The sequence below is a fragment of the Mytilus galloprovincialis genome, chromosome 6 (assembly GCF_965363235.1).
Source record: "Mytilus galloprovincialis chromosome 6, xbMytGall1.hap1.1, whole genome shotgun sequence".
Lineage (NCBI taxonomy): Eukaryota > Metazoa > Mollusca > Bivalvia > Mytilida > Mytilidae > Mytilus > Mytilus galloprovincialis.
Window position 1 is genome coordinate 12,073,635 of NC_134843.1, and position 27,217 is coordinate 12,100,851.

Below are 27,217 nucleotides of genomic sequence, written 5' to 3' on the forward strand. Positions count from 1 at the left end.
CGTATAAAATGATTGCGGTTTTTATCCAACGCAATCATAGGTTTGAACGTAGTTTTCAATTTAGACTTGTTTATATTGATATATATAATGTAAACAGCCATGTATCACCATCACTGCTGGTGGTCCGATGGATAAATCTGTTGTAGAGTTGTCACTGGCTCAGCCGTACTTATAAATATAATAGTTTTCTGTGACTGTATCTTACATTAATGTGTAGGATCCTTTACTATAGATAATTTAGCTGATCTGTAAGAATAACATCTTCATGCCTTATATATCATGTACTGTAGTACGACGCTAGATTAAAACTGACGTGGAAAGGTAACACCTGGCCACCGAAAGCTTCATTTTTATGAAGCCCAGGTGGTCGTGTGGTCTAGCGGGACGGCTACAGTGCAGGCGATTTGGTGTCACGATATCTCAGTAGCATGGGTTCGAATCCCGGCGAGGGAAGAACAAAAAAAATTGCGAAAGCAAATTAACAGATCTAACATTGTTGGGTTGATGTTTAGACGAGTTATATATATATACTCTATGTGCAGGTGCGCGACTATCTGTAATATACAAGTCAGTGACATGTAAATTAAAAGTCACAATGGGACAATTGTAATGGTCTCTTTTGGTGTTAAGTTTTGTCCTTAACCCGATTCTCATTATAGATTTCAGTCTAGCTATAAAGTTACCTAACTGCATTTGTGATATTATTAATTTCAATTCATAAGAACTCATATGCGACTGTATCCTATGTAGCTTAATTCAACTACTATAACAAATAAACTATTTGAAATTTGAGAGGACATTTAACAGGCAGAGTGGATTGAAATGTAAAGTTGAGGGATAATGCTAGTCCATCTTCATTCTTCTTGAGAAGCTCGTGTGTCAAAGGAACCGAGTTCGTGAGAATAGGAACACAACTGGTTCCAATAGGAATGCTGACTCTCTTATGACTAATCTAACACGTCAGCCAAATATAGCAGCTGACATTGTCTTTACCAAATCAGGTATCTTATTTTTAGTACAAATACCTGAACATAAGTTTTAAAACTAGAAAACTAAAATAAATTTACCAAATTGAAACTGGGAACAGTGTATATATGTTCCTGATTGAAATAACTTGAAACTTTGAAACTTTTGACTGAAACTTTTTATTTCACTAAAGGCCAGTCACATGAGGCATAATAGTACAATACATTTAACAACAAATATAATTACATTAGATGTATGTTTCATCATAATACGTTATTCTGATTGGATAACTGCACATCACGTGTTATTCCTTAAACAATTGCGTTAATACCCAATAAAACTTATCATTCATGATAACACGAGGTCCCATAATAAAGTGCACAGGTGAATTAAATAAAAAAAATTGATAAAATTCGTGTTTTCATGATTTTATCTAAACAAATGTAATTATAAGTATTGAATCAATGCTTCTTTTTGTAACTTCATAGGGGTGTAAAAGCGTTGACCGTGCGCACATGTTTAGAATGAAGCGCTTCCACGCTTCATACAAAATGTACTTCGGTCAACGCTTTTACACCCCAATGAAGTTACAAAATGAAGCATTCAATTCTTAAATATAATTAATGCATGAACACAAACATAAAAACATATGATGTTGATGTAATTGCAGCTGGAAGTTGAACATTACAAATATGATTATTTGAATACAGACATAATAATTTTTTTGCAAAATTTTGCCAAGCCTATAAGTGCATATTTATCATGACCGTTACTATTCATTAACTCAGGCAGGGCAGACTAATAATGTTACTATTGCAATAGATATGAACAGGTATAAGTTTATGTCTTTCAGCAATGAAAAAGTTTTTCAACTCATCGCCTAGTAGTTTCTTTTAAGTTTTTAGTGACTATATAGATTGGAGTTATCTTTCTTGCACCCAGCTTGCTCTCATAAAATAATGTTTAATGAATGTTTTTCTCTAAAATGATCTATACAATGTGTGTCTTTCATTTATTTTCTTGTTTGTGAATTTATATGCCCTAAGGCGTCCTAAAATTTGGAATTAAAATTATTTGCAATAATTTGATTTGAAAGTACAAACTTTACGGGACTAACTTACACATATTGTCCTTTACATTTTGACTGGATTCCTGTATTCTGATCTGGTATCCTGTATACAGTTAACGTCACACCTTTGCCTTTGGTTTCTAGAGATAAAGTTTCAAGTGAAAGAGGAAGATGTCTAAAATGTTACCGTGAAGTGGATTATGTTTCACACCTGTCATGATGAATGGAGTGACTACAAACGGGACCCCAGTCACACCCAAGAGTGAAGACAAAAGCAAGAGAAAGGTTTCTAATCTATTATGAATTACACATTTATCTATCTAAAGTTTTACACTCACCTGCTCACTGCATGAAAAAGATGTATTGTCTGTTTTAAAAATGATATCAAAACACTAAATTTTTTTTCACATATTTCAAATATTTGTATCAATAACATTGGAATCTGCAATAGACTTGCTTTTGTCACATTTCTGAGGATACTATAGTGAGGGGGGATAGGAGGGGTCCTGATCCCGAAATCCCGGGCTTAAAAACACGAAATCCCGAAATCCCGAATTTAAATAAAGTAAATCCCGACGTCCCGAAATCCGAAGAAAAGAATTCCCGGATCCCGAAAGGGTCAATCCCGAAATCCCGAGCTTAAAAACACCCGATCCCGGAGTCCCGATAAAGGTCCTATCCCCCCTCTATAGTCGATGAAAAGCATCAAAGCGAAGAAAAAAAACTTTCAAGACGTCATAATTATCTCCAATGGACTTAGGGTAGTAATGCTCTTTATTGTCAGGCTTCAAATAGTCATTTTCAGTTACTGTAAGCGTCAAATTGGTTAAAATTTTGATGTGATTTGTCAAAATATGCGTATCGTGATTCGTCAGAGGAAGAAATATTTATTGTTACCGTCATTTTAGGAAAAAATTAACTTGATTCGTTAAAATCAGTCAATTTTCTTTTCATCTAAAAGAAAAAGTACATTTTATCATCTTGCATTAAAAAATTGTTTACGCCATTTGGCAAGCATTTTTATTGTTATTCGTCATGAAGGTACTCCCATTACCCCCTCATTTCTGCAATACATATTTGTTTTTCCCACCTCAACATTTGTCATGCTAAAATGAGGCAGGTGTTACCTATAAAAGAAGACAAGAGTCCATATTTAAATGTTCAGGATCTCCATAGATGAAAATTTGATGACAAGGAACTCACTCAGTAAAAATACCATGTGTCGTGACTCAAAACATTTCATTCCTACATTCATTGTTATAAAAAGTGTTGAAAAGGCTGATATACAAATGTAATTGTATATACATGTAGATATATTCAATAATTCATTTCAATAAAGAATAACCAAAATGTTCATGAATTGTCATTTGTAACAATTCCAATTTCAAGTCTGCATGGCTTCTCCTTTTAGTCATGGATAACTTCAATTCAGCTGTTAGCCTTAATTTAGTGTTGAAGTTTTTCCTATCTGCATCAGAATGTTACAAGAGACATTTTCTTGTTTTGGTAACTTTGTTACAAGTTTTTCTCACAGTCATAGAGGAGGGGTAGGACCTTTATCAGGACTGCAGGATCAGGTGTTTTTAAGCTCATGATTTTGGGATTGACCCTTTCGGATTGGGGAATTCTTTTTCAGAATTTCGGGATGTCGAATTTAAATTTCTTTAATATCGGGACCTCTGGATTCCATGTTTTTAAGCCAGGGATTTCAGGATTAGGACCCCTTCTACCCCCCTCGTCATACACCCCTTTAGTAGAAGTGTCAAATTCAATTCAAAAGTTGTGAACTGGGATTGATGATTTGAAGCATCAACAACAAGAAATTTAGTACAAGTTTTTGTAGTATGTTGAATATAGATTTGTAGAGGGCAAAGTTTAAAACTGAAATTGTTTTAATGACCTACATGACCTAGAAATTGTAAATTCCACAGTTATAGACCATGCAACATGCATCTTTTGATCATGAATGTAAACTGTACTACATGTAGTTGATTTAATTATAAAATTATGAAATGAATTTGGAATTAAGATACATAATTTCTTTAGATTATCAAGTAACAGTTAATATTTGAGTTTTTACTTTAATTTAAACTACTAAAGGATTGTAAAGTGTTCCATTATCATGATTATGATAGAAATATGTTGTATTACACATGTTACAATTAAGAGTCTGATGATGACTGTGTAAATCAATAATTTTAAAAGCATGAGTTTGACTTGTTAAACTTTTTAATTTGTAATTGAATTTCACATTATGACATTAAAACATGAACAAACAAAAAATACTATCATTTTTAAAAAATCCTTAATTTTTTAATATCCTACATCATTGGGTTGCATCCAAGGACTTAACAAAGACAATGAATAACTGTTGCAAAAATTATAAAAACGATAAATGAATTCCTAGCATAATTTCTGTTAAAAAAAACAATTGAACCTTGCATTGTAAACAAATCCAATATTGGTCCTAGTCTGTAGCAAGGAAATCTATTTATGCCATAATTTTCAATGTATTTTACAAATTTACACTATCTTGAGGTATAATGGCATCATGTTGTCTGTAGCAGAGGCATCCGAAGACATTTAGTTTCTGAACAATAACTACATGTAGTTTAAGTGTATATCTCTCTGAATTTTTAATACAATGTTCCATACCACCAAGGGTAGGCTGGGATTGAGTTTAGGGGTAAGAGCCTCATGGAGGGGTTCAAAAAGAGTGATGTTTTTTGTTTTTTTTTTCTTGGTTTAAATTTTTCTTCATAAATTTTTTTTTTGGGGGAAGGGGTCACAATCCAAATTCAATCTTGAATATTGCGTCCAAACTTGCTCCAACTTTTAAGGGTTTGATATCTGCATTCCTATCAAGCTGCACTCAGCGAAGCATTTTATTAAATTAGTAATGAAGATCTTAATCATTTGAATGTACATTGTAATACTGGATATGGAACGTTAGAAAATGTCCCCAAGACATTACATGTTGTAGCCCTACATATTGTAGCCCAGTCTAGTTTTCTAAACCACTTGTCAGGTCTAATGAAGGAGTTCAGAGCCCATAATGCCATTTTTCAAGTAAAATATTTAACAAGAGTTTTAAGACCACACACAAATCATTGAGGCTCTGCATGGCAGTCTATATTTTACTTTTTATAGTCTTAATTATCTAAAAGTTGTCCAATCCTTTTGATTAAGCAGAATGAACTGAAGAACATAATGCAACATATATATAGTGAATTCAATAACAGGGACTGTGAAAGAAGTATGTTAATATTCAACATGTCATGTTTTTATGCTCCATTTATGGGCATTATGTTTGCTGGCCTGTGCATTCTGTTCGTCCGTTCCTCTGTCCCACTTCAGGTTAAAGTTTTGGTAAACCCTTCAAGTTTTTGGTCGAGGTAGTTGAAGTCCAATCAACTTGAAACTTATTACACATGTTCCCTATGATAGGATCTTTCTAATTTTTATACCAAATTAGAGATATTCCCCCATTTTCACGGTCCACTGAACATAGAAAATGATAGTGCGGATGGGACATCCGTGTACTGGGAAAACATTCTTGTTTTCAAGATATGCTGTCAGAAAAAAGACTCTTTTTTACCAAGGGTACCTGTAACAGTGTAACATGCACTGTCAGAAACTTCCATTTTCACTGAACTAGTACACAGTTTTATGTAGGCATAGGCAGATCCAGGGGGGGGGGCCTGGGGGGCCCGGGCCCCCCCTTTTGTGGGAAAAATTTGGTTGATTATATAGGGAATCATTGAAGCATGACTGGAGCGGGCCCCCCTTAGGAAAAGTTCTGGATCCGCCACTGGTAGGTGCCAACTGAAGACCACCTTAGGGTACAGGATTTTCTTGCTGCGTTGAAGACCCATTGGTGGCCTTCAGTTGGCTTGTTGTCTCTTTGACATATTCCCTATTTCCATTCTTAATTTTATTTCATGAAAATTATGTGATGCAATGTTCATCAATGTTTTCTACAGCGTCTCAACATTATAAAAATTGATTCTTGCATGCAAGCTTTAACTTTTATCAAATAAAAGATTTTGCAGTTATGTTGCAGGATTTAATGTTTTTTGACATACAAATGTACAAAATGTGAAAACATGGATTTTATTGCATACAATATGAATGTTTATAATTGTTAATGGTGACTTTGATGGAAACAGGAGAGAATAAAAACTATTTGATAGTTTGTCATTATATAAAAACATGTTTAATTCAAGGTTGAATTTTAATGTCAACCTTCTGCAACATCATGTATTACAGGTAGTAATATTCGTTATAATCCTCAGGCAAAAACTGTCAGTATTACGACCACACTTAACAAGCATTAGTCTTTGGATAGTAACACTTCACGGCAATTTCTCTCTATCTATCCTATAATTTTACATGATGGGTTATACAATTACTTGATGAATCTGATGGATAATATAGATTTAATCATTGGATGTATAACTAATCATAATGTAGGTATTTCTGTTATTTTAAAAGGGAAAATATTTTAATTATATTTTTTACACATGATGTGTGTCTTTATTATCTGTATATAATAGTATTTGACATGGTTCACTAATCACGTTAAATTCACTTTTGAATTGGTATGCGGAAATTTAAATGTTGTGGCCTTTTTATGTGGACTGTTATTAAATTGTTTAAAATTTATTCAGTCGGAGAACTTTATTGTCAATAATGACAAGATCAACTGTAATTAGTGAAATTACATATTCAGTTCCCACATAGAATGTATTTATTTCTAAATCTCCAATAAGATGCTTAGAAAGTTTTATGGTGGAAAAGTATTTTGGCTTATTCACATGTTTACAAATTAAAAAAAGGAAAAATCAGAATATTAGAAAATAATTCATTCATACATGTATTTATGTTATGAAACTAAATACAAGATATTTGTGACATTTTATTACTGATCAATGCATGAAGAAAAAAATATTTTGACAATTTTAAATGTGATTTATTAGATTTTAAATGTCACATTAGATTTGATTAAACATGGAATGGTTGTTATCAATACATGTAAAACATTTCTTATCTATTTAAGGAATGTTTGACATATTAATTCATCCGACTGTCAATTCAAACCTTTATTCCATTTCATAGTCAGTCCAGGCGAACCAAAGATCAACAGATTAATTTGAGACAATGTAAAATTGTAGTAATATAAGCTACTGACCATTTAATTTAAATTATTTAAGGGTCACAATCATCAATTTGTATATATATAACATGTTTTATGCTTGATGGTTTAAATTTTCAGGGGTCAGATCCTTTGATCTCTACTGCCAGAGGGAAGTTACAATCACGAAGATCTAAACTCAATGATCAGATCAATCGTGAACTACGTATGAGAAATGGAGCAGAGAACCTTTTTAGGTAATTTTTCTTTACCTTAAACTTTTTGGGGCTAAAAAACCTAAAATAAGTGTAAAATGCACTAATTTAGCGGATCCTGACTTGGAGAATGTGAATGTAATTTTGATAGTTTTAAAGTTTTAAGAATTGGATTTTTTTTATGCCGAATTCTTTCGATTAATTTTCTTTAATAATATTGATTGGATGGATCCAAATTAAAGCTATATGTACCAATATATTATGTGGGATTTTTCAGTAGAAAATAGACATGGAAAAATTCTCCCTGGCTAAGTCAGTCACTGAAATAGAGGTCATAACTAGCATCTAAAGAATGTAATGAGAATTTGTGATTCACACCCCAGATGTATCTTATCATACATACTAATATAATTGATGTTTAACTTTATTCACTTATCAATAAAAGTGAATCCACAAAAAAACATTTATTGAGAGTTTTCTAGTGATGACTTCTGTACATATCTTTTGTGAAAGCCATAGGGTTCACCAGAAGCATGACGGCTCCTCTGATTTCTTACAGAAAAAATGTCAATGATTCTGTCATAGTCAAGTTCAATGTTTTTATGGACAAACAAATATATGTGGATGAAAAATAAAAGACACAGCAATATTAACTAGGCAGCAATTACTTTTACAGCCCTTAATGCTTTGATTCTTAGAACACTGTCCAGTGGAAATTTGTGTTCAGATGAAAATTTTGATTGTAGCTATATATAGTTTGTCCACCTAAGGTCCTTTATGTACTTAACACTTATAATTTGTTTTACAGGGCTACAGGCAACAAACGACTCAAGGAGTTGGTGGCTGTGGAGTTATCTTTCTTTAATTCTAATATACAGTTATTGAAAGAAGAACTCTCAGATCTAAACAGCAATGTCATCGTTTACCAGCATGAAAAGTATGTATACATCTTATTAGTACAACATTATGTTTAATATAGATTGTATCCTTGAAATACAAAATTGCAATCAGATGAAAAGAAACATGCAACTAAATGGTAATACATGTGCATTTAGCCTATATCGGTATTAAAAATGTCATTTAAAACTTTACAGTTTTATCAATTTCATTTATCTGGGCTTATGTAAGAGATTCAATTTTTATGCCTCTGCTTTAAAGCTTTCCTATATCTGTTGGTGCACAAAAAATGCTATACAGTTGGGGATCTTTCGGTTCTACTTTCAAATATTTTAAAGTAAATATTTGAAGACTGGTCTTTTAAACAGTAGGTCCAATAATGCCAAATAGATTTATTAGCAAGTCTCTCCCTAAAACAATTTCCTCTGCAATGACACCTATGACTATTTATTTGTAACTATATACACTTCTAAATGTGAAAATGAATTTAAACAGTGAATTACTGTTATCTTGTGAAAAAGTTGATGATTATTTAGAATGTAATTGATCTTTAATTTTGTTTTTTTAGCTGTACCAGTAATGTACCTATGATACCATTAGGACTGAAAGAAACAACAGAATGTGATATTGAAATACCTATAAAGGTAATCAAATAATGCAATACATACTTACAATTAAAATAGCCAACAAAATCACTATATATGGAACATATATCTTCTAATCAACACATAAAGGGTAGGAATGAATATCACAATAAGAATAAAGGAAAAGAAATAAGACGATACTAACATGGCATTGAAAACAAAATAGTATTTGAAAGAAACCCAATATTGAAGTGTTCAAAATAAGAAAATACAAATTACAGTACATGACTTGGAAATGTAAATCCCCCCCCCCCCCCCCCCCAAAAAAAAAAAGAAGCAAAATCCATAGTAAATAAGACTGAGACTGTAGAAGTGATATCAGATGAATGTTAAACAATCACTTGTTTAGGCCTTTTCCAAATAGCCATTAATAGGTGGGTGTCTGGGGTGTGATTGGATAAACTCCTGTTGTAGATCTACTGTGACCGTACAGTAATAATTAATCAGATTCAGTTTATAGGGAAGCAATTATCTAAGTTGAATTTTAAAGTATGGCATACAGTTATTGCAATGTTGACTCAAACTTTTATCTAATAATAATTACATTAGATGTATGTTTCATTATAATACTTTATTCTGATTGGCTAACTGTACATCACATGTTATTCTGTAAGCAGTTGCATTGCTCAATACAACTTTTCATTCATGATAACACGTGGTCCAACAATAAAGTGCACAGGTGAATTAAATAAAAAAATATATAAAAGTCGTGTTTTCATGATCATAGCTAAAAAATGTAATTATAAGTATAGAATGCTTCTTTTTGTAACTTTATAGGGTTGTAAAAGCGTTGACCGTGCGCACATTTTTAGAATGAAGCGCTTCCGCGCTTCATACAAAATGTACTTCGGTCAACGCTTTTACACCCCAATAAATTTACAAAAAGAAGCATTCAATTCTTAAATGAACAGAATATTTGCCAATTTAATTAGGTTGTTGATCGTGGTACCTCCATCAAGCACTGCCAGGACTTACTGTTTCAATTTTTTGTAATCCTGGAAAATATAAATCATGTAAAATAAATATGAAATGAACTTATGTAAAAGTATATTGTATTGCAGGACTTTATATTGGAACATTACAGTGAAGATGGTTCTGTTTATCAGACAGAGATTGATGAACTTTTACTGTTTAGAAAGGTATACATCTCATTTAAAATTATATATTTGCTCCTTAGTTAGTTTGACATCACTCTTTATACACTGTACATGTGAGGTGATTCAAATAAAAGTTAATTCTGATCGTGAATTTCCACAGTGAATGGGTGTTATCCGAAATATCAGTCAGTCTATTCTATACAATGTTTGACAGGATAAAAACCGCCCAATTTCAATATGAATCACTCCAAACTAGTAGAGTGATAAATTATTAGATTTACATGTACATATACTGTTTAAAAAAAAAAATTGACTGAAACTTTAAAGCTTATTGCAATTGTTCTTATGTAACTCATTACATGGTCAGTTTCAGTGTGTTGAAATCAAATTAAAAACTGAAAACATTATTGGCTTTGGATTGTTGAATGGCAAATGCAGATTATGATATTTGTTGCAGGCAATAAGAACTCCCCAGAGAAATGAAGAAGGAGTTGAATTGTTAACAGAGTATGTCAATCAGTTGTATTATGTGGAGAAAAGATTTTCTGATAAGATGACTGGCTTACATTTTCACTGGTAAGCAAAAGATAGATTTTTTTAAAGAGAAAGATGTTTCTGTATTTTTTAAGTTGGTAAAATTTATAATTTTATTGTTAACCTCATTAAGTCATTCAGTCTTTCTCATATTCTCATATAGAATTTGTTCCTTGTTTATTACAGGTGAATTAATTAGTATTTCAGTTTTTATTTATACAATAAGGAAAGTAACATTTTACTAGGAAACAAAATTGGCATCAAATTTCAATATTATTTGTTTTCATGTCATTTGATATTCATGGAATTAACAATGGTTAGCTTTAAAAAAAAACATGGTCTGTTTCATACAGGTATATGAAGTATAGTAATTAAGAAATAATTCTTTCATGCCATACTTTATGCCTATTTTAACATGGGTAGGCATTACATTTGTTAATATCTTAATACCGAGCGTTAGCGAGATGTTAAATGTTCACAAATATAATGCCTACCCATGTTAAAATAGGCATAGAGCAAGGCACAATCGAATTATTTTGATTCTAATAGGACAATTTTGAGCATTTGTACTTCAAAGTGGACCTATAATTCACACTCGAAAGGCATCCATTTTGATTTGATGAACAAAACACGTTATAAAAAAACAACAGTTTGACGTTAAAAAATTGAACAGATACTTTTTCAACTTACTTTTAGAATGATTTTATTTAATTTCCTAGCCAGTAACACCAACACAAATGTCCATGTTGATCTCCAGCGTTGTTCAAAATTCAACTGATGTTGCAATTTTAATTGTGACGTCTATCACTTGCAGCCCATGTTTTATTGGAATTAGAACATGGCTTTGTACCCAAAGCTAAAGAAGAGTGTCATATTCAGTCAGGGGCATTACTTAAACAAGCAATTTTTTTTAGTTACTTATATAGGTAATTTTTGTTTTGAAAAATTATAAAATAACTCAATAGAGTTATTTTAAATTTCAACAGAAGCATGGACTAAATGTAGTTTTCATGAATTTTTACAGGATTTTATATCATAAAATGAAGAATTTATTAGATTTAAGAGGAGTATAGAGATTAAGGGTTACTTTACAAATAATGACAAAAACATTACTTGAATAAGTTATTTTATACATCTTTGAAAGAATTAGAAATAACACTTATTTAAGGAACATATGTAATTGTTTTGGGTTATAAATTATAAATAACTTCAAGTCTTAATTAATTCACAAGTTTCTATCTATTTATATCTGTCTACCTTCAAGATTTTTGAGGAAAATGATATTTTAATAGTCCCAAGAGACCAATCTTTGACCCAGAAGCGTCGATGTGAAAGATAAGTGCGTCAGAAAGGCAATTAGTGTTTTAGAAAGATTAGATTTCATATTTCATGGGAAAAATAACCAGATGACTGCGAAAAATTGTTAAAGCTAGTAAAATCTGTATTGTTGGACACCTATAAAAATAATATTTAGAAAAGTTACTTATATAAGTAATATTTAAAAAAGCCTCGTTTTCAACATTACTTGTATAGGTTATTTTAAATGTTACTTGTTTAAGTAATACCCTGACTGATATTAGAATGTACAATAAACTTTAACAAATATTTTGATAAATTTACAAAAATAAATGAATTGTATGTTTTCTGTCCATTCAGGTATGATTCCTTAACTGGTGTGCCAAACACACAGAAGACAATAGGATTTGAGAAAGGCAGTGTGCTGTTTAATATTGGTGCTTTATATACACAGATCGGCTGTAAACAGGTTTGTGCTGTTTAATATTGGTGCTTTATATACACAGATCGGCTGTAAACAGGTTTGTTATTGAGAAAGGCAGTGTGCTGTTTAATATTGGTGCTTTATATACACAGATCGGCTGTAAACAGGTTTGTGCTGTTTAATATTGGTGCTTTATATACACAGATCGGCTGTAAACAGGTTTGTGCTGTTTAATATTGGTGCTTTATATACACAGATCGGCTGTAAACAGGTTTGTTATTGAGAAAGGCAGTGTGCTGTTTAATATTGGTGCTTTATATACACAGATTGGCTGAAAACAGGTTTGTTACTGAGAAAGGCAGTGTGCTGTTTAATATTGGTGCTTTATATACACAGATCGGCTGTAAACAGGTTTGTGCTGTTTAATATTGGTGCTTTATATACACAGATCGGCTGTAAACAGGTTTGTTTAATATTGGTGCTTTATATACACAGATCGGCTGTAAACAGGTTTGTGCTGTTTAATATTGGTGCTTTATATACACAGATCGACTGTAAACAGGTTTGTTATTGAGATAGGCAGTGTGCTGTTTAATATTGGTGCTTTATACAAAATCATTTAAATATACATTCACCAAGGTACTTTTTATACTGTGGATTAATTTATTTTCGCGGGTACCAATTTTCATGGATTGATGAAAACTTGTATTTTCATGGACATTTAATTTTTGTGGTTTTGTCCAAGTCTGCATAAAACCTTATGGAAAATTTGTAATTCATTGAACATTTAAATTCGTGGTTTTTGTTCTCATGAAATCCATGAAAATTTGTATCCAATGAATAATGAATCCACAGTATACAAAGACAACATATTTGTCCTAATAGACCACTTTCGAGTTCATCCGTCACTGGAAAAAACTCATCAATTATACGCTCCTTTATGACGTCATTTACCAGATAGAGGGGATCGCCTGTATCTCTGCACTATTAACATTTATCAAGCGTCTTAGTGATCGTCATTGTGCAGGATAAACTAGAAAAAAATGGTTGTTCTATAGGTACTTACTGACAATTCCCTAATGACAGCAGTGCTGATTGTCAATTTTGGGAATTCAATTTGCCGAATTATTCGTACAATATAGAATTATAGTTTTCCAACAACTCTCTCAACATTGGAATGAAAGTGACGATGCCCCTAAACGCACAAATGACGTTCACTAAAACCAGAGTTTTTGACGGAAATGCATCGAACTCGAAAGTTGTCTTTTGATATTGTTTATTATAGCAATAAATTTCATATAACATGTTATTTTTGAAGATTTATGTAAAAAGATGATAGTTATTTATAAAACTGTATTTGGTTTTAGTTAGGCTATGACTGTCAAAATAATGAGAAAATACATTTAGAAATACACAGATTTTATTGAACAAACAAAATGAAGGTTGCCCTAAGATTGTTTGATAGACATGCAAGTAGATACAGTATTCTGAGTATGCATCTGACAGCCTTAAACGTCACTAAGTGTAAATGATAGTATTTAAATGAGTAAATTTGGTATATTTTAGGATAGAACAAAGGAATCTGGAATAGAATCTGCTATAAAGAGCTTCCAGTTGGCAGCGGGAACATTAGGGTACATACACAATCACTTCACAAACCCTCCCAGTATGGACATGCAACCAGAATCATTGACCATGTTAGTACAGCTCATGATGGTAGGTGGCGCTTCTCATTATAGGAATAAGGCATTTATTTATGCAGAGCTGTTTCACTCAATCTTGTTCATTTAACATGATATCAGATTGAATAAATAGAGATTTGGTTCATACAACAGTGAGACAGCAACCAAACAACTCAAATAATTCAAAAGACATATACAGGACAAGCCTAGATTGACTTTTCTATTATATATTTCTTACTAATAAGATATCTGTCATATGACTGATGGCAAAACATTGATAATTAATTTAGATAATATTCTAAGTAGGACAAGTAACATAGGTATTGATTCATTATATATTAAACAGTATTCCTATATAATGATGGCGACCTCAGTGGCCACATGGTCTAAGTAGTCCAACTACTGTATCACTGGCGACCTCGGTGGCCACATGGTCTAAGTAGTCCAACTACTGTATCACTGGCGACCTCGGTGGCCACATGGTCTAAGTAGTCCAACTACTGTATCACTGGCGACCTCGGTGGCCACATGGTCTAAGTAGTCCAACTACTGTATCACTGGCGACCTCATTGGCCACATGGTCTAAGTAGTCTAACTACTGTATCACTGGCGACCTCGGTGGCCACATAGTCTAAGTAGTCCAACTACTGTATCACTAGCGACCTCGGTGGCCACATGGTCTAAGTAGTCTAACTACTGTATCACTGGCGACCTCGGTGGCCACATGGTCTAAGTAGTCTAACTACTGTATCACTGGCGACCTCGGTGGCCACATGGTCTAAGTAGTCTAACTACTGTATCACTGGCGACCTCAGTGGCCACATGGTCTAAGTAGTCCAACTTCTGTATCACTAGCGACCTTGGTGGCCACATGGTCTTAAGTAGTCTAACTACTGTATCACTGGCGACCTCGGTGGCCACATGGTCTAAGTAGTCTAACTACTGTATCACTGGCGACCCTTGGCCACATGGTCTAAGTAGTCCAACTTCTGTATCACTAGCGACCTTGGTGGCCACATGGTCTTAAGTAGTCTAACTACTGTATCACTGGTGACCTCTGTGGCCACATAGTGTAAGTAGTCCAACTACTGTATCACTGGCGACCTCGGTGGCCACATGGTCTAAGTAGTCCAACTACTGTATCACTGGCGACCTCGGTGGCCACATGGTCTTAAGTAGTCCAACTACTGTATCACTGGCGACCTCGGTGGCCACATGGTCTAAGTAGTCCAACTACTGTATCACTGGCGACCTCGGTGGCCACATGGTCTAAGTAGTCCAACTACTGTATCACTGGCGACCTCGGTGGCCACATGGTCTAAGTAGTCCAACTACTGTATCACTGGCGACCTCGGTGGCCACATGGTCTAAGTAGTCCAACTACTGTATCACTGGCGACCTCGGTGGCCACATGGTCTAAGTAGTCCAACTACTGTATCACTGGCGACCTCGGTGGCCACATGGTCTAAGTAGTCCAACTACTGTATCACTGGCGACCTCGGTGGCCACATGGTCTAAGTAGTCCAACTACTGTATCACTGGCGACCTCGGTGGCCACATGGTCTAAGTAGTCCAACTACTGTATCACTGGCGACCTCGGTGGCCACATGGTCTAAGTAGTCCAACTACTGTATCACTGGCGACCTCGGTGGCCACATGGTCTAAGTAGTCCAACTACTGTATCACTGGCGACCTCGGTGACCACATGATCTAAGTAGTCCAACTACTGTATCACTAGCCTGTCAACACTAAGGTTGTCAGATCAAATCCCACAGGTGCATTCAACTCCAATCTTAATTGAAAAGGATTGTTAGTTCTTGAGAAAGGTCTGTGATTCTTTCCAGAAACATCTATTTCCCACGTCAATATAAACTGATCACCAAAAAATATCAACAGAGTGTTAGAAGTGGCGTTTAACACCAATCAATCTATCAATATATAATGATAGCCTTGGTATGGATTAATTATGTATAAACAGTATCCTATTCATTGTTATAATTTCAGTGTCAAGCTCAAGAATGTGTATTTGAAAGATTTGTTATGAAGGATCTGCAGGATGGAATGGTGCCTTATATTAAAGCTGCTCAAGAAGCCATGATGGTAAGACATATTTTCAACTTTTAGAAATATTTATTGATGAATTATAAGTAACTTTAATATTAGGTAACTTTTGTTCAATTATAACAGTTTATCTTATTCTAAGGTATCTGCATTTTCAGTTTTACCAGTTCAACATTTTTGTCTGGAATCTTCATATTTAAGAATGACTTTACTTTCCTGTTACTTGTGTTTTCAATAAATCTAGTTTCCCTACATTTGAGGTATCTGTATTTATGGCTTTATTTGTACATTTTTTCATGTTTCTGTGTTTATAGTTATATTTTGTTAAAAAAAAGCCGGTATCTGTGTTTATAGCTATATTTTTTTTTTAAAAGCCGGTATCTGTGTTTATAGCTATATTTTGTAAAAAAAGAAGCAGGTATCTAGGTTTATAGCTTTATTTGTAAATTTTTTACAGGTATCTGTGTATTATGAAGAGACAGCATTATTGATGTCCTCTGACCCAGTAAAGGATTACATACCTTACTCATGGATATCAATGGCTCAAGTTAAACACGAGTATTTCACAGCTCTTGCTCACCACAATATGGCTTGTGCAATATTAGATCCTACTGGTGAGAAAATCAGTCAAAATATATGTATGAGGGTTTCGTAGATGAAATATTTATTTAATTTTTTGGCAAGAAACTTGGAAAGTTAAAAAAAAAAAAAAAAGTAATGTTTACATTTGTAATCTTAATATTATTTTGCTTATAAATACCTCAAATATCACAAAAAAATCAATGTAGCCATCATATATTCAGCATTGAGATATATGAATTTTGAGATTTAAACTGTTAATTATTTTTCTCATAGGTGAATTTTTTTTTCCTTTTAAGTTTGATACCAATCTATGTATAAGCTTTTCATCACCAGAGCTACATAATATTGTTTTGGCAGCTGTTAAACGTTAAAAAAAGATCAAATCATACAAATTTCTGATTTGGAAGAATGTAAAGTTTGGCAATATTTCATTCAAAAAATTTGCATATTATCAAAAGTCTCATGAAACATGAATATGGAAGAAAATGTTCTAATTAAAGGATATGTATGATTGCCATTGAAACAACTATTGTCCAAAGACAAAAGTAAGAGGATATAGACCATTATAAAGCACTCAACCACCTTCAACACTGAACAAAACCCATACTATATAACAAGTTGTAAAAGGCTGTTTCTGATAAATTGTAAAACAATTTAATAAAGACAACCAACAGCCTGATTTATGCTAAAATACTGAAATCCCTGGTTATTTCTTTACAAGGGTATACATAGTTCATTGATATATCTTTGATCAGTTGGTAGACTCCCATGTATAAACAATGTTTTTACATTACAGATGTAGAGGATGAATATTCACTTCAGTATTTCCTTTCTGCTCATCTCAGTACTGAAGAAGATACAAACGAGAATAGCAAGATGAAAATCCCACGTAGTCCTGAAGAAAGACTTCAGATAGGTAGGTTTAGTTCAAATATTTAAAAAAAAAAACGAAATTTTGGTAAATCCTCATGATGGTGGACATCATAACAGACCACACACAACGATGCCCAACTCGGAATAAAAACCAATAAAAACGACAGACAATCACAGACAAAGAACAACGAACATGAACAAAGACTTGAAAATTAGTATTTGCTGCTTCTCTGCTATGCATGCTGCAACTAGGAATTAGAGCAAGACTGGTCAGACAAGATTCAGAATAATGTGTTCAGGTAATAAGGTAACATATCTTCTTGTTGATTGTTACCTTGTAGACCTCCATAAAAATGTTGGCCTCATAATATTCTCATGTTAACATGTTTCCCTCCTGATATGCATGTAAAAATTTACAATTCATTACCCAATCTGCCATCCTTTCATCCTTTATTGTGCAGTTTTTTTTTCTTATTTCTATATATTCATAGAAGATAGGACAGCAATTCATTAGGGCCCCGCCTTTAGGCGGGTCGCCCTATAGTAATCAGTCTGTCCGTCCATCCGTCCGTCCGAATCTAGAGAACCATTATGATTTCATACTTTGTACTTTACATGTTTATTAACCACCACCAGAGGGCGTGTCATGATGTATGTACAACTTCCTAGGTCAAAGGCGGGTCGCCCTATAGTGATCAGTCTGTCCGTCCGTCCGTCCGTAACACTTTAACTTTGTGTCCGCTCCATATCTAGAGAACCATTATGATTTCATACTTTATACTTTACATGTTTATTAACCACCACCAGAGGGCGTGTCATGATGTATGTACAACTTCCTAGGTCAAAGGTCAAGGTCAAAAAACTTTGGTTTCAGTTGACAACCCTGTGTCCTGTGGTGAAGATCGTGTCCGCTCTATATCTTGAGAACCGTTATGATTTCAAAGTTTATAGTTGACATGTATATGAACCAACACCAGAGGGTGTGTCATAATTTATGAACGACTGCCTAGGGCAAAGTTAAAGGTCTAAAACTTTGGTTTCAGTTGACAACCCCATGTCCTATGGTAAAGATCGTGTCCGCTCTATATCTTGAGAACCGTTATCATTTCAAAGTTTATACTTGACATGTATATAAACCAACACCAAAGGGTGTGTCATAATTTATTTACAACTTCCTAGGTCAAAGGTCAAGGTCAAAAACTTTGATTTCAGTTGACAAACCCATGTCCTATGGTAAAGATACAATTTTTTAATGCACATTATTCACAGCGGGGCCCACAGAGATGGCTCCCATCTCAATGATATCAAGTTATTTTTTATTTTCTTTATTTTTTAGGGAAAGCTCATTTGAAAGAATCATTGAACTGCTACGAAGAAGCTTTACGTCTACATGATTTATGTAAACAACTTAGAAAGATTGACACCTTCCTCGATATACTGAAAACTTCTCATGATGAGTATGTATAATTTACATTAGAAATATTGACACCTTTCTTGATATACTGAAAACTTCTCATGATGAGTATGTATAATTTACATCAGAAAGTAAACATTATTTATCTTTCATTACATATATCCTAGAACACACTTTCAAAAGCAGGGGTCCAGGACTAAATAAGTAATCTGATTAAATTTATTTGGACTGTAACAGTTAAAGTATAAAGGGTCGGTGGAGAACAAAACTTTACCACATAAAGAGATGATTTCAGCTTCCCAATTGTGAACTTTTCATTTCTATGTAGCAACATTCCAGCAGCAACTGCATATGGAGTATATAGAGTATATATCTCCCAGTGGATATTCAATATTCCAGAGCTTGCATTTCCTATCTCGATTTCAAACACCTCCAAATGGTAAAGTTGAAATTTTTTAACACAATTATGAGTAGGTTGACCATTATGGAATAAGTGTTTCACAGATGATGACCGATATATTCAAATGTTGTAACATTAATCCTGTCTTCTGTTTCTAGGCTTATCATCAGGTTTGTACTTATGTGCCCAACACAAAAGGTGCCACATGTGGTGCAGGACCTGCCATGATATCTTTGCAGATTTTTCTATATGCTGTTCAAAAATTCAACCATGATCTATAACCCAATTTTTTTTATAGATGTTTAAAGAAGTTTTCTGAACTAGAAGAAGAAGATAATTTCAATTTAGATCTTGTTCTATCACAGACCATCGTCCCCAGGTCAGAGAGAACATTAGAAACACTTACACCAGACTTCAAAAGTGTCAAGGTCAAAGATATATTCGCTAGACTGGTAGGTTTAAGCAAATAGTTTTGTACAGTGAAACCTTCATTTAAAGGTGACTTTTGCATTGGGATTAAAAATGCACAGCATAAAAAAAGGTGACCTGAAAAGACAGCTTTCATAGAAATGAAGATAATTGGTGGGAAATATACTTTACGAGTACAAGCATAATAACAGTACTGTATCATCTAAAATTGATTGACTTTCTAGAATTGAAGATATGAATATCCTTTATAAAGACCTATAGCGTGGTTTCATTGTGTAAATTCTTAGTTAGATTATAGTCAAACTCAATCTTTCAGTAAGTAAAATTTATGCAATTAAGAGATAACTGTATTGTTTTTTAAGATCCCACGGCATCAATTGGTGATTTAATTGTCGCAAATTAAGTTTACTGACGACGCGTTAGCCGAGACAGTAAAGAGGTGTTTGCGACCATCAAATCACCAATTGATGCCGTCAGAGCTTAAAATACAATATTGTTATCTCCATTCTAATGAAACTGACAGAAAACAAAGTAAAAACATGTATTCAAAATCTGTCATGTTGTCTGCCCTTGTGCGTACATTCCATAGCATCAATTGTAAATTGATGCCATGAAAATTAGTGACGTTATCCAATCAAAATGAAAGTTACAAACGTTGCATTAGAATACACTTTAAATATTTTAATCTAATGATTAAATATACATTGTATTTGTTTGGATCCTATTGCAATATTTGATGCTAATAATGAACTATACATTGAATTTTTAGGGTCCTATTGCAATATTTGATGCTAATAATGAACTATACATTGAATTTTTAGGGTCCTATTGCAATATTTGATGCTAATAATGAACTATACATTGAATTTTTAGGGTCCTATTGCAATATTTAATGCTAAGAATGAGTGGTCTGCTCCACGGACAGTAATTCTGAAGAAGAATCATGAGCAAGGATTTGGTTTTAGTGTTCGAGGAGATTGTCCTGTCAGGATTGCTGAGATAGAACAGGGGAGTGTTGCTGAGGTTAGTGTATTGATATATAAAATATCTGTTAAGTATTACCACATTATAAAAAAAAACTTGAAAAAACTGTTAAGACAAGGAAAACTAAAAATATCTATGATACTTTGAATTTTCTTATGTTTTTAATTCAGGATATATAAATTACACATAATGAAACAATAGAAAACTTCTTGTGTATGATATTATAAAGCCGTTGTTGTTCAAAACCCCCAAAAAAGTACCAATATAATTATGAACTTTCACAGTTATCTAAAAACTATATTTTGACCATAAACCAACAAGCTGTGGAAAAGATATAAGTTGTTATACAAGTGATATGTATATCATGTTATTAGCTATTCAATACTATTATAGCAGTCATAGATATTATATATTGCCATTGAACAAGTGTGTCAAATATTGCACCATGCAATCAGTTATAATTATCTCTCTGTGATAGTAATAAATCCAGCCTGAATACCAAACAATAGTAATAAATCCAGCCTGAATACCAAACAATGCTGGTATCTCTCTGTGATAGTAATAAATCCAGCCTGAATACCAAACAATGCTGGTAATCAATCAAAAGAATGTGTAATGTTGATTATCTGTCATAAATACAGCACATTGTGAAACAATCAAGTCATAAATATTACACAGTATAAAATGCTAGTCATAGCTTTTACATAATGTCTGTAACCAGTAAAAAATATGACACATTGTCAGTACCATTCATAACTTTTACACTATGTCAGTAACCAGTAATATGATCTAATATTTCACATTGTCAGTAACAGTCATAACTTTTGCACAATGTCTGTAACCAGTAAAAAATATGTCACATAATCAGTAACAGTTATAACTTTTACACAATGTCAGAAACCAGTAAAAATATGTCACACTGTCAGTATCAGTCATAACTTTTACAAAATGTCAGAAACCAGTAAAAATATGTCACACTGTCAGTACCAGTCATAACTTTTACACAATGTCGGAAACCAGTAATAAATCTAATACAATAGTTTTATAAATATTTGGTACTGTGTTTTTCAGGCTGGTAGATTGAAGGTTGGTGATTTTGTAGTGGCTGTTTGTGGCAGAGACACTAAGTGGGCTAAACATGAAGAGGTTGTTAATTATGTTAGACAGTGTGGCAATTCATTAGAACTGAGACTGACAACACCGCTCGAAGTCCCTGATTCCTCACGGGGGTCATCATCACCCTGTACCCCAAGGTCACCAATGAACATGAAGGGTGACAGTTTGTCTAGTCACAGTATTAAAAGTAATCGTAGTAGACTTAGTGCTCCGTGGATTTTCATGAGGAAAGGTTCAAAAGAAAAGTCAGACAGACCTGAAAAGAGTAAAGAGTTAGAAGATGGAGAAATATTTCTAAGATAATTTTTTATACTGCTAAATATTGGTGGGATAACACACTTATAAACTCAAATCATTTTAAGCAGGTCGAAAAATTGTTATCTGTAGTGAAAAAAAGTACTTTGCTAATGATCTTTTGCCAAAATATAGTTTTTTTACTTTCCATTTTAAAATGTTTCTCAATTGGTTTCTTATAACAGAGATATAATAATAATTAGTCAGACATACTTTTGGGAATTAAGATAAATTCAGTGTTGATCAAATATTTTACTTTCAAGATAAATTTGCATGTTCAATGTTTATATGTAAATGCATTTCTATTTTTACATTTTTTGGAAAGAGAAATAAGTAACTACATGTATATTTGTTTAGATTGTATTATGTGTATTTTGAGTTTATGGTATTGTACATTTTGATCAAAAGAAAATAATGGGTACAACTGCATACCAAAGACAGCATTGTGTTTATACCTATGTTTAGACTAGTAATCAGAAATCCATAGAATAGATTGCACATTGTATAGTTGTAGAAAGTTAGATATAAATGTTAAATGAGTTATACATGTAGATGTCAAATGTGTAATACATGTAGATGTCAAAAGTGTATAAATGTAGATTTGGAGTATAAAATAATACAGTCAGGGTAATTTCTACTTTCATGCCAGAAAGGGTTTTATTTGGTCATAATGTTATTTCTGGATAGACAGTTTTATCTAAAACAAAGTGTGGTATAAATAAGTATTTGCTTATGTTCTGTAATAGCATATAAAGTAGCTATGGTCAAAGAGCAACATTTTGCAGAGCTTGTCCATGCATGAAATGTTGATTGTCCTAAAATCTGCTGATACAAAATATGACCTTAAAACCAAAAACATTATGAAGAACATCTTTTTAAAAAAATATTTCTGAAAAAGCATAATTAAACAGAGATACATACTGCCATTATTCATCAATAATAAACATTTATCTCTAACTGTGCAATAACTTTACCATTATATCAACAAAACTATACACAATTTGTCTTTTATGAACATTCGTTTGAAAATCTTTAATTTCTTTTAAATTCTGTGACAATTTTTAAAACCGTATAAAGTTGTTTGTTCTATCATCTTCTGACGAATGAATGCTTCTTTGTGAAGATTGATTTGAAATGCCATTCTTTGAAAATGATGGCAAAGGGTCTAATTTGTTGAAAATTTGAAGTCTAACAGAGCCTTATAAGAGGATTCGATAAGTTTTCTTATTCTTTGCATTGGTTTAAGAAGAAAAAAATGTTGTACTGTAATAATGAAAAAAAAAATTTTATTCAGTTGATTTTTTCCCATTAAAAACTTATATATTTTTCAATAATTTTAGCACTGTTTTAAAATGTCAGCTTTGTATATATATTTTTGCAATGATACACTTAGCACATGATTTGTAACATCACTAGTATTGTATATATTACATTGATCCTGTGCCATGGAACAATCAAAATTCCCCTGTGTCAAATGAAAAAATCACTAGTTTTTATAACACATCAGTGCTATATATATATTTGTGCTTTTTTATCATGTTTGTGTGCTGGTTGGTAATTTGTTAAGTTTTGCATATTTTGTATTTGTTTCACTGAGTTAAATTATTTCTTTTGTGAGAAATTTTGGGTTTCAGGCATAGAATTGGGAACAAATAATTTGTTAGTCCCCATAAAATTACTGTTGGTTCAATTCATTTTTGATTCTGATGTATCGAGTTTTTAATACATATATAAACAGAATACATTAAGGTGACTTATAGGTCCATTGGGCCGGGTGTATTAATATTTATCATATAATATATGTTTATAATCTGTACATAATTTACACATGTCACTATAATAGATAATTTACTTACTTTACTTACTAGACCCAAGTTGAATAAAATCTGTGAAAGATGATAGATTCATTAAGTTATAATTAAAGTGATAAAAGCTGTGTATAAGATTCTTACTTGACCTTTACAGAAAGAGGCAAAGGACTGAGGTTAATACATTAATTTGCAAGAATTTTGTTCTGCAAGTACTTCTGTAAACATATGATGTGTACTGTTAATTCTGTCTCAGTTTTTTATGAAATAAATTATTATTTCAATACTACATGTATTACGTAATCAGACAGATTGAATATAAAGTATGTCTCCAACCTTAACATACAAGTTTGACAATACATATTTCAATATATAGATAAGGAAAAACATGATGTGCTATGGATAACTCCAATGTTGGATATTAGAGTCTAATATATTTTTTTTCTTCGTATTATAAAGGTTCAACCATACATTTTTTTGTCTATAGACATACCTATTATTACAATGACATTAACATTGTCCATACCAATATAAGCAGTATTAACTTTGATTAGGGCAGATTTTCATTAAAGAAGTAATTTATATATTTTTCATGAAATGTAGTTAACAGTCAAGTCCATTTATTTTCATTGTCCATCTGGTCTCTGCTTTTCTGTGATATAGTGATAAATGAACAGACTTACATTAGGGATGTAATTACCAACTAGTATTGTAGTTATTAACTCATAAATGATTTTTATTGCAATCACAGGGTTTATTGTATATATATATATATATATATATATATATATATATATATATATATATATATATATTATATATATATATAAAGACTGGTACTTGCCAAGCCAGAAATGTACTTAACCACATTATGATAAAAAATGTTATATTTATAGATAATTTTAAAAGCCATAGTGTATTGGCCGTATTAGTTTAATTACTATATTATTTAGTTCCTAAATGAAAATAATTTCACTGTATTTTATGATATTATGCAATATATAAATATATTTTATTCATATTTCTATTATATACACATATTCATATACTCAGATAGATAGTATTATGACTTTGCTCACACTGGTTTGTTGCTGTTAGTCCTACATACTGTGAATTCATTTATTTTCATTTGTACCAATTTTTCTTGGATAAAGGAGAACTTGTATGTTCTTGGATATTTTATAAGTGGTTTTGCAGAGGTTTGCGAAAATTTGTCATTTGTTGAACATTTAATTTTGTGGTTTACCTGTACCCACGAAATCCACGAAAGTTGGTATACAACAAATAATAATGATTCCACAGTATATAAATAAACATTCTTAAGAATGGATATTCAACAAATGGCATAGCGTTATATTGATTTTGTCGTACAAAAAAATAAATTACTTGTACACCAAATCCTTAAGATTCTTAAAAGGCATAAAAACTAAATAAAACTCAAATGAGGCAACCTTATTCAGAAATAATCAAAATAGTGGATCTAGACTACCTAAATCTTCAAATCAATCGTAAATTTAAAAGTATTTGTTTACGAAAACTTTCACATATAAATGTTAACATTTTATTTTTGACATAAACTAATCAGATTTATTTAACGCTTTCTACAGAGCTTTTTGTCACTTGTTATGTTATAGATACCATCATGTTTTATTTAATGATTTGTGGTGCATATGTTTGTTTTGTTAAGGTAAGCAGTCATATATAGTTTGTGGTACAACACATATGTACACTAATTAAATTTAAGAGAAACTCACTGTGTATAACCATTATTTGCACTAGGAAAGTATATAAGATTGTTTTATGCATGTTTTTGTTTCATTATGATTCCATCCAAAAAATTGTGTAGTAAAATGTTTTCTTCTTGATAATTTTTAGCTATATCCATCTTGTATTTTAAAAGCTTCTCTGTGTAAAAGACGAAAAGAATTTGATCACATACATGTTACAGTTGAAAGGTCGTTTTGAACGAACCTACTTGACAAAAGGTTACTTTTCTGTGTGAAATTTGTAAGTAAAAGAAAGTTGATTTTCTGTCGATACTATTCTGTATTTTCAGCCTCAAATTAAGAATTATTGCAGTATTGGTCCCAAAACATTAGAAAACAAATTGTATTTATATAAGCTGAAATAATTAGAATTTGATGAATAAGGGTTTCAGCCAATAAATCTTTTTCTTTACACAGAAAGGCACTTGAAAATAACCTTATCAGCATTATTTATAGACAATGGTATTTTTGATAATCAAACTTGTATTATTTTACGTCCAAACATCAATAAAAAAGATAGTGTTATTTTAATTTTATTATTGTGCACACAGTATAAAATACTGCTGGTATGTTGTCATTTTTGTCGAGCCTTCGACTTTAGTCGAAAAAGCGAGACTAAGCGATCCTACATTCCGTCGGCGTCGTCGTCGGCGGCGTCCACAAATATTCACTCTGTGGTTAAAGTTTTTGAAATTTTAATAACTTTCTTAAACTATACTGAATTTCTATCAAACTTGAAAAGAAGCTTGTTTATGATCATAAGAAAGTATCCAGAAGTAAATTTTGTAAAAATAAAATTCCATTTTTTCGGTAGTTTACTTATAAATGGACTTAGTTTTTCTGCGAGGAAACATTACATTCACTCTGTGGTTAAAGTTTTTAAAATTTTAATAACTTTCATAAACTATCCTTGATTTGTACCAAACTTGGACAGAAGCTTGTTTATGATCTTAAGATAGTATCAAGAAGAAAATTTTGTAAAAATAAATTTCCACTTTTCCGTATTTTACTTATAAATGGATTTAGTTTTTCTGCGAGGAAACATTACATTCACTCTGTGGTTAAAGTTTTTAAAATTTTAATAACTTTCATAAACTATCCTTTATTTGTACCAAACTTGGACAGAAGCTTGTTTATGATCATAAGATAGTATCAAGAAGAAAATTTTGTAAAAATAAATTTCCACTTTTCCGTATTTTACTTATAAATGGACTTAGTTTTTTTGCCAGAAACAAAACATTCACTCTGTGGTTTAAGTTTTTAAAATTTTTATAATGTTCTTAAACTATCCTGGATTTTTTACCAAACTTAGACAAAAGCTTGTTTCTGATCATAAGATATTATTCAGAAGTATTTTTTGTGAAAAAAAAAATCACTTTTTCCGTATTTTACTTATAAATGGACTTAGTTTTTCTTTCAGTTAACATTACATACAGTCTGCAGTTTAAGTTTATAAAACATTTATTAGATTCATAAACTATCCTTGATTTTTTTACCAAACTTGGAAGCTTCTTTCAATCAAAAGACAGTAT

At 32.1% G+C, this 27,217-nt stretch overlaps 1 protein-coding gene across 2 annotated transcripts; it reads left to right on the forward strand.

Moving 5' to 3' along the window:
• The first annotated feature begins 2,138 nt into the window (after nucleotides 1-2,138).
• On the forward strand, nucleotides 2,139-25,286 carry LOC143078953 (rhophilin-2-B-like). Of its 2 annotated transcripts, none has more exons than XM_076254029.1 (15): nucleotides 2,139-2,320; nucleotides 7,311-7,426; nucleotides 8,193-8,321; nucleotides 8,850-8,925; nucleotides 9,987-10,064; nucleotides 10,480-10,598; nucleotides 12,213-12,321; nucleotides 13,843-13,992; nucleotides 15,963-16,058; nucleotides 16,477-16,633; nucleotides 17,398-17,517; nucleotides 18,811-18,931; nucleotides 19,587-19,740; nucleotides 20,591-20,740; nucleotides 21,773-25,286. In XM_076254029.1, exons 1-15 carry the CDS (start codon nucleotides 2,252-2,254, stop codon nucleotides 22,118-22,120), a joined length of 1,992 nt encoding a protein of 663 aa, XP_076110144.1. In that variant the 5' UTR covers nucleotides 2,139-2,251; the 3' UTR covers nucleotides 22,121-25,286. The 2 variants fall into 2 exon arrangements, with proteins under 2 accessions (XP_076110144.1, XP_076110145.1); XM_076254030.1 differs by lacking the exon at nucleotides 2,139-2,320 and adding an exon at nucleotides 6,387-6,504.
• The last annotated feature ends 1,931 nt before the right edge of the window (nucleotides 25,287-27,217 follow it).

Bases quoted from the DNA above. Each gene is read 5' to 3' on its own strand.
- LOC143078953 (XM_076254029.1), top strand. From the start codon at position 2,252: ATGATGAATGGAGTGACTACAAACGGGACCCCAGTCACACCCAAGAGT. The intron at 8,926-9,986 runs GTAATCAAATAA...ATTGTATTGCAG, and splicing joins ATATTGAAATACCTATAAAG to GACTTTATATTGGAACATTA. The intron at 13,993-15,962 runs GTAGGTGGCGCT...TTATAATTTCAG, and splicing joins TGTTAGTACAGCTCATGATG to TGTCAAGCTCAAGAATGTGT.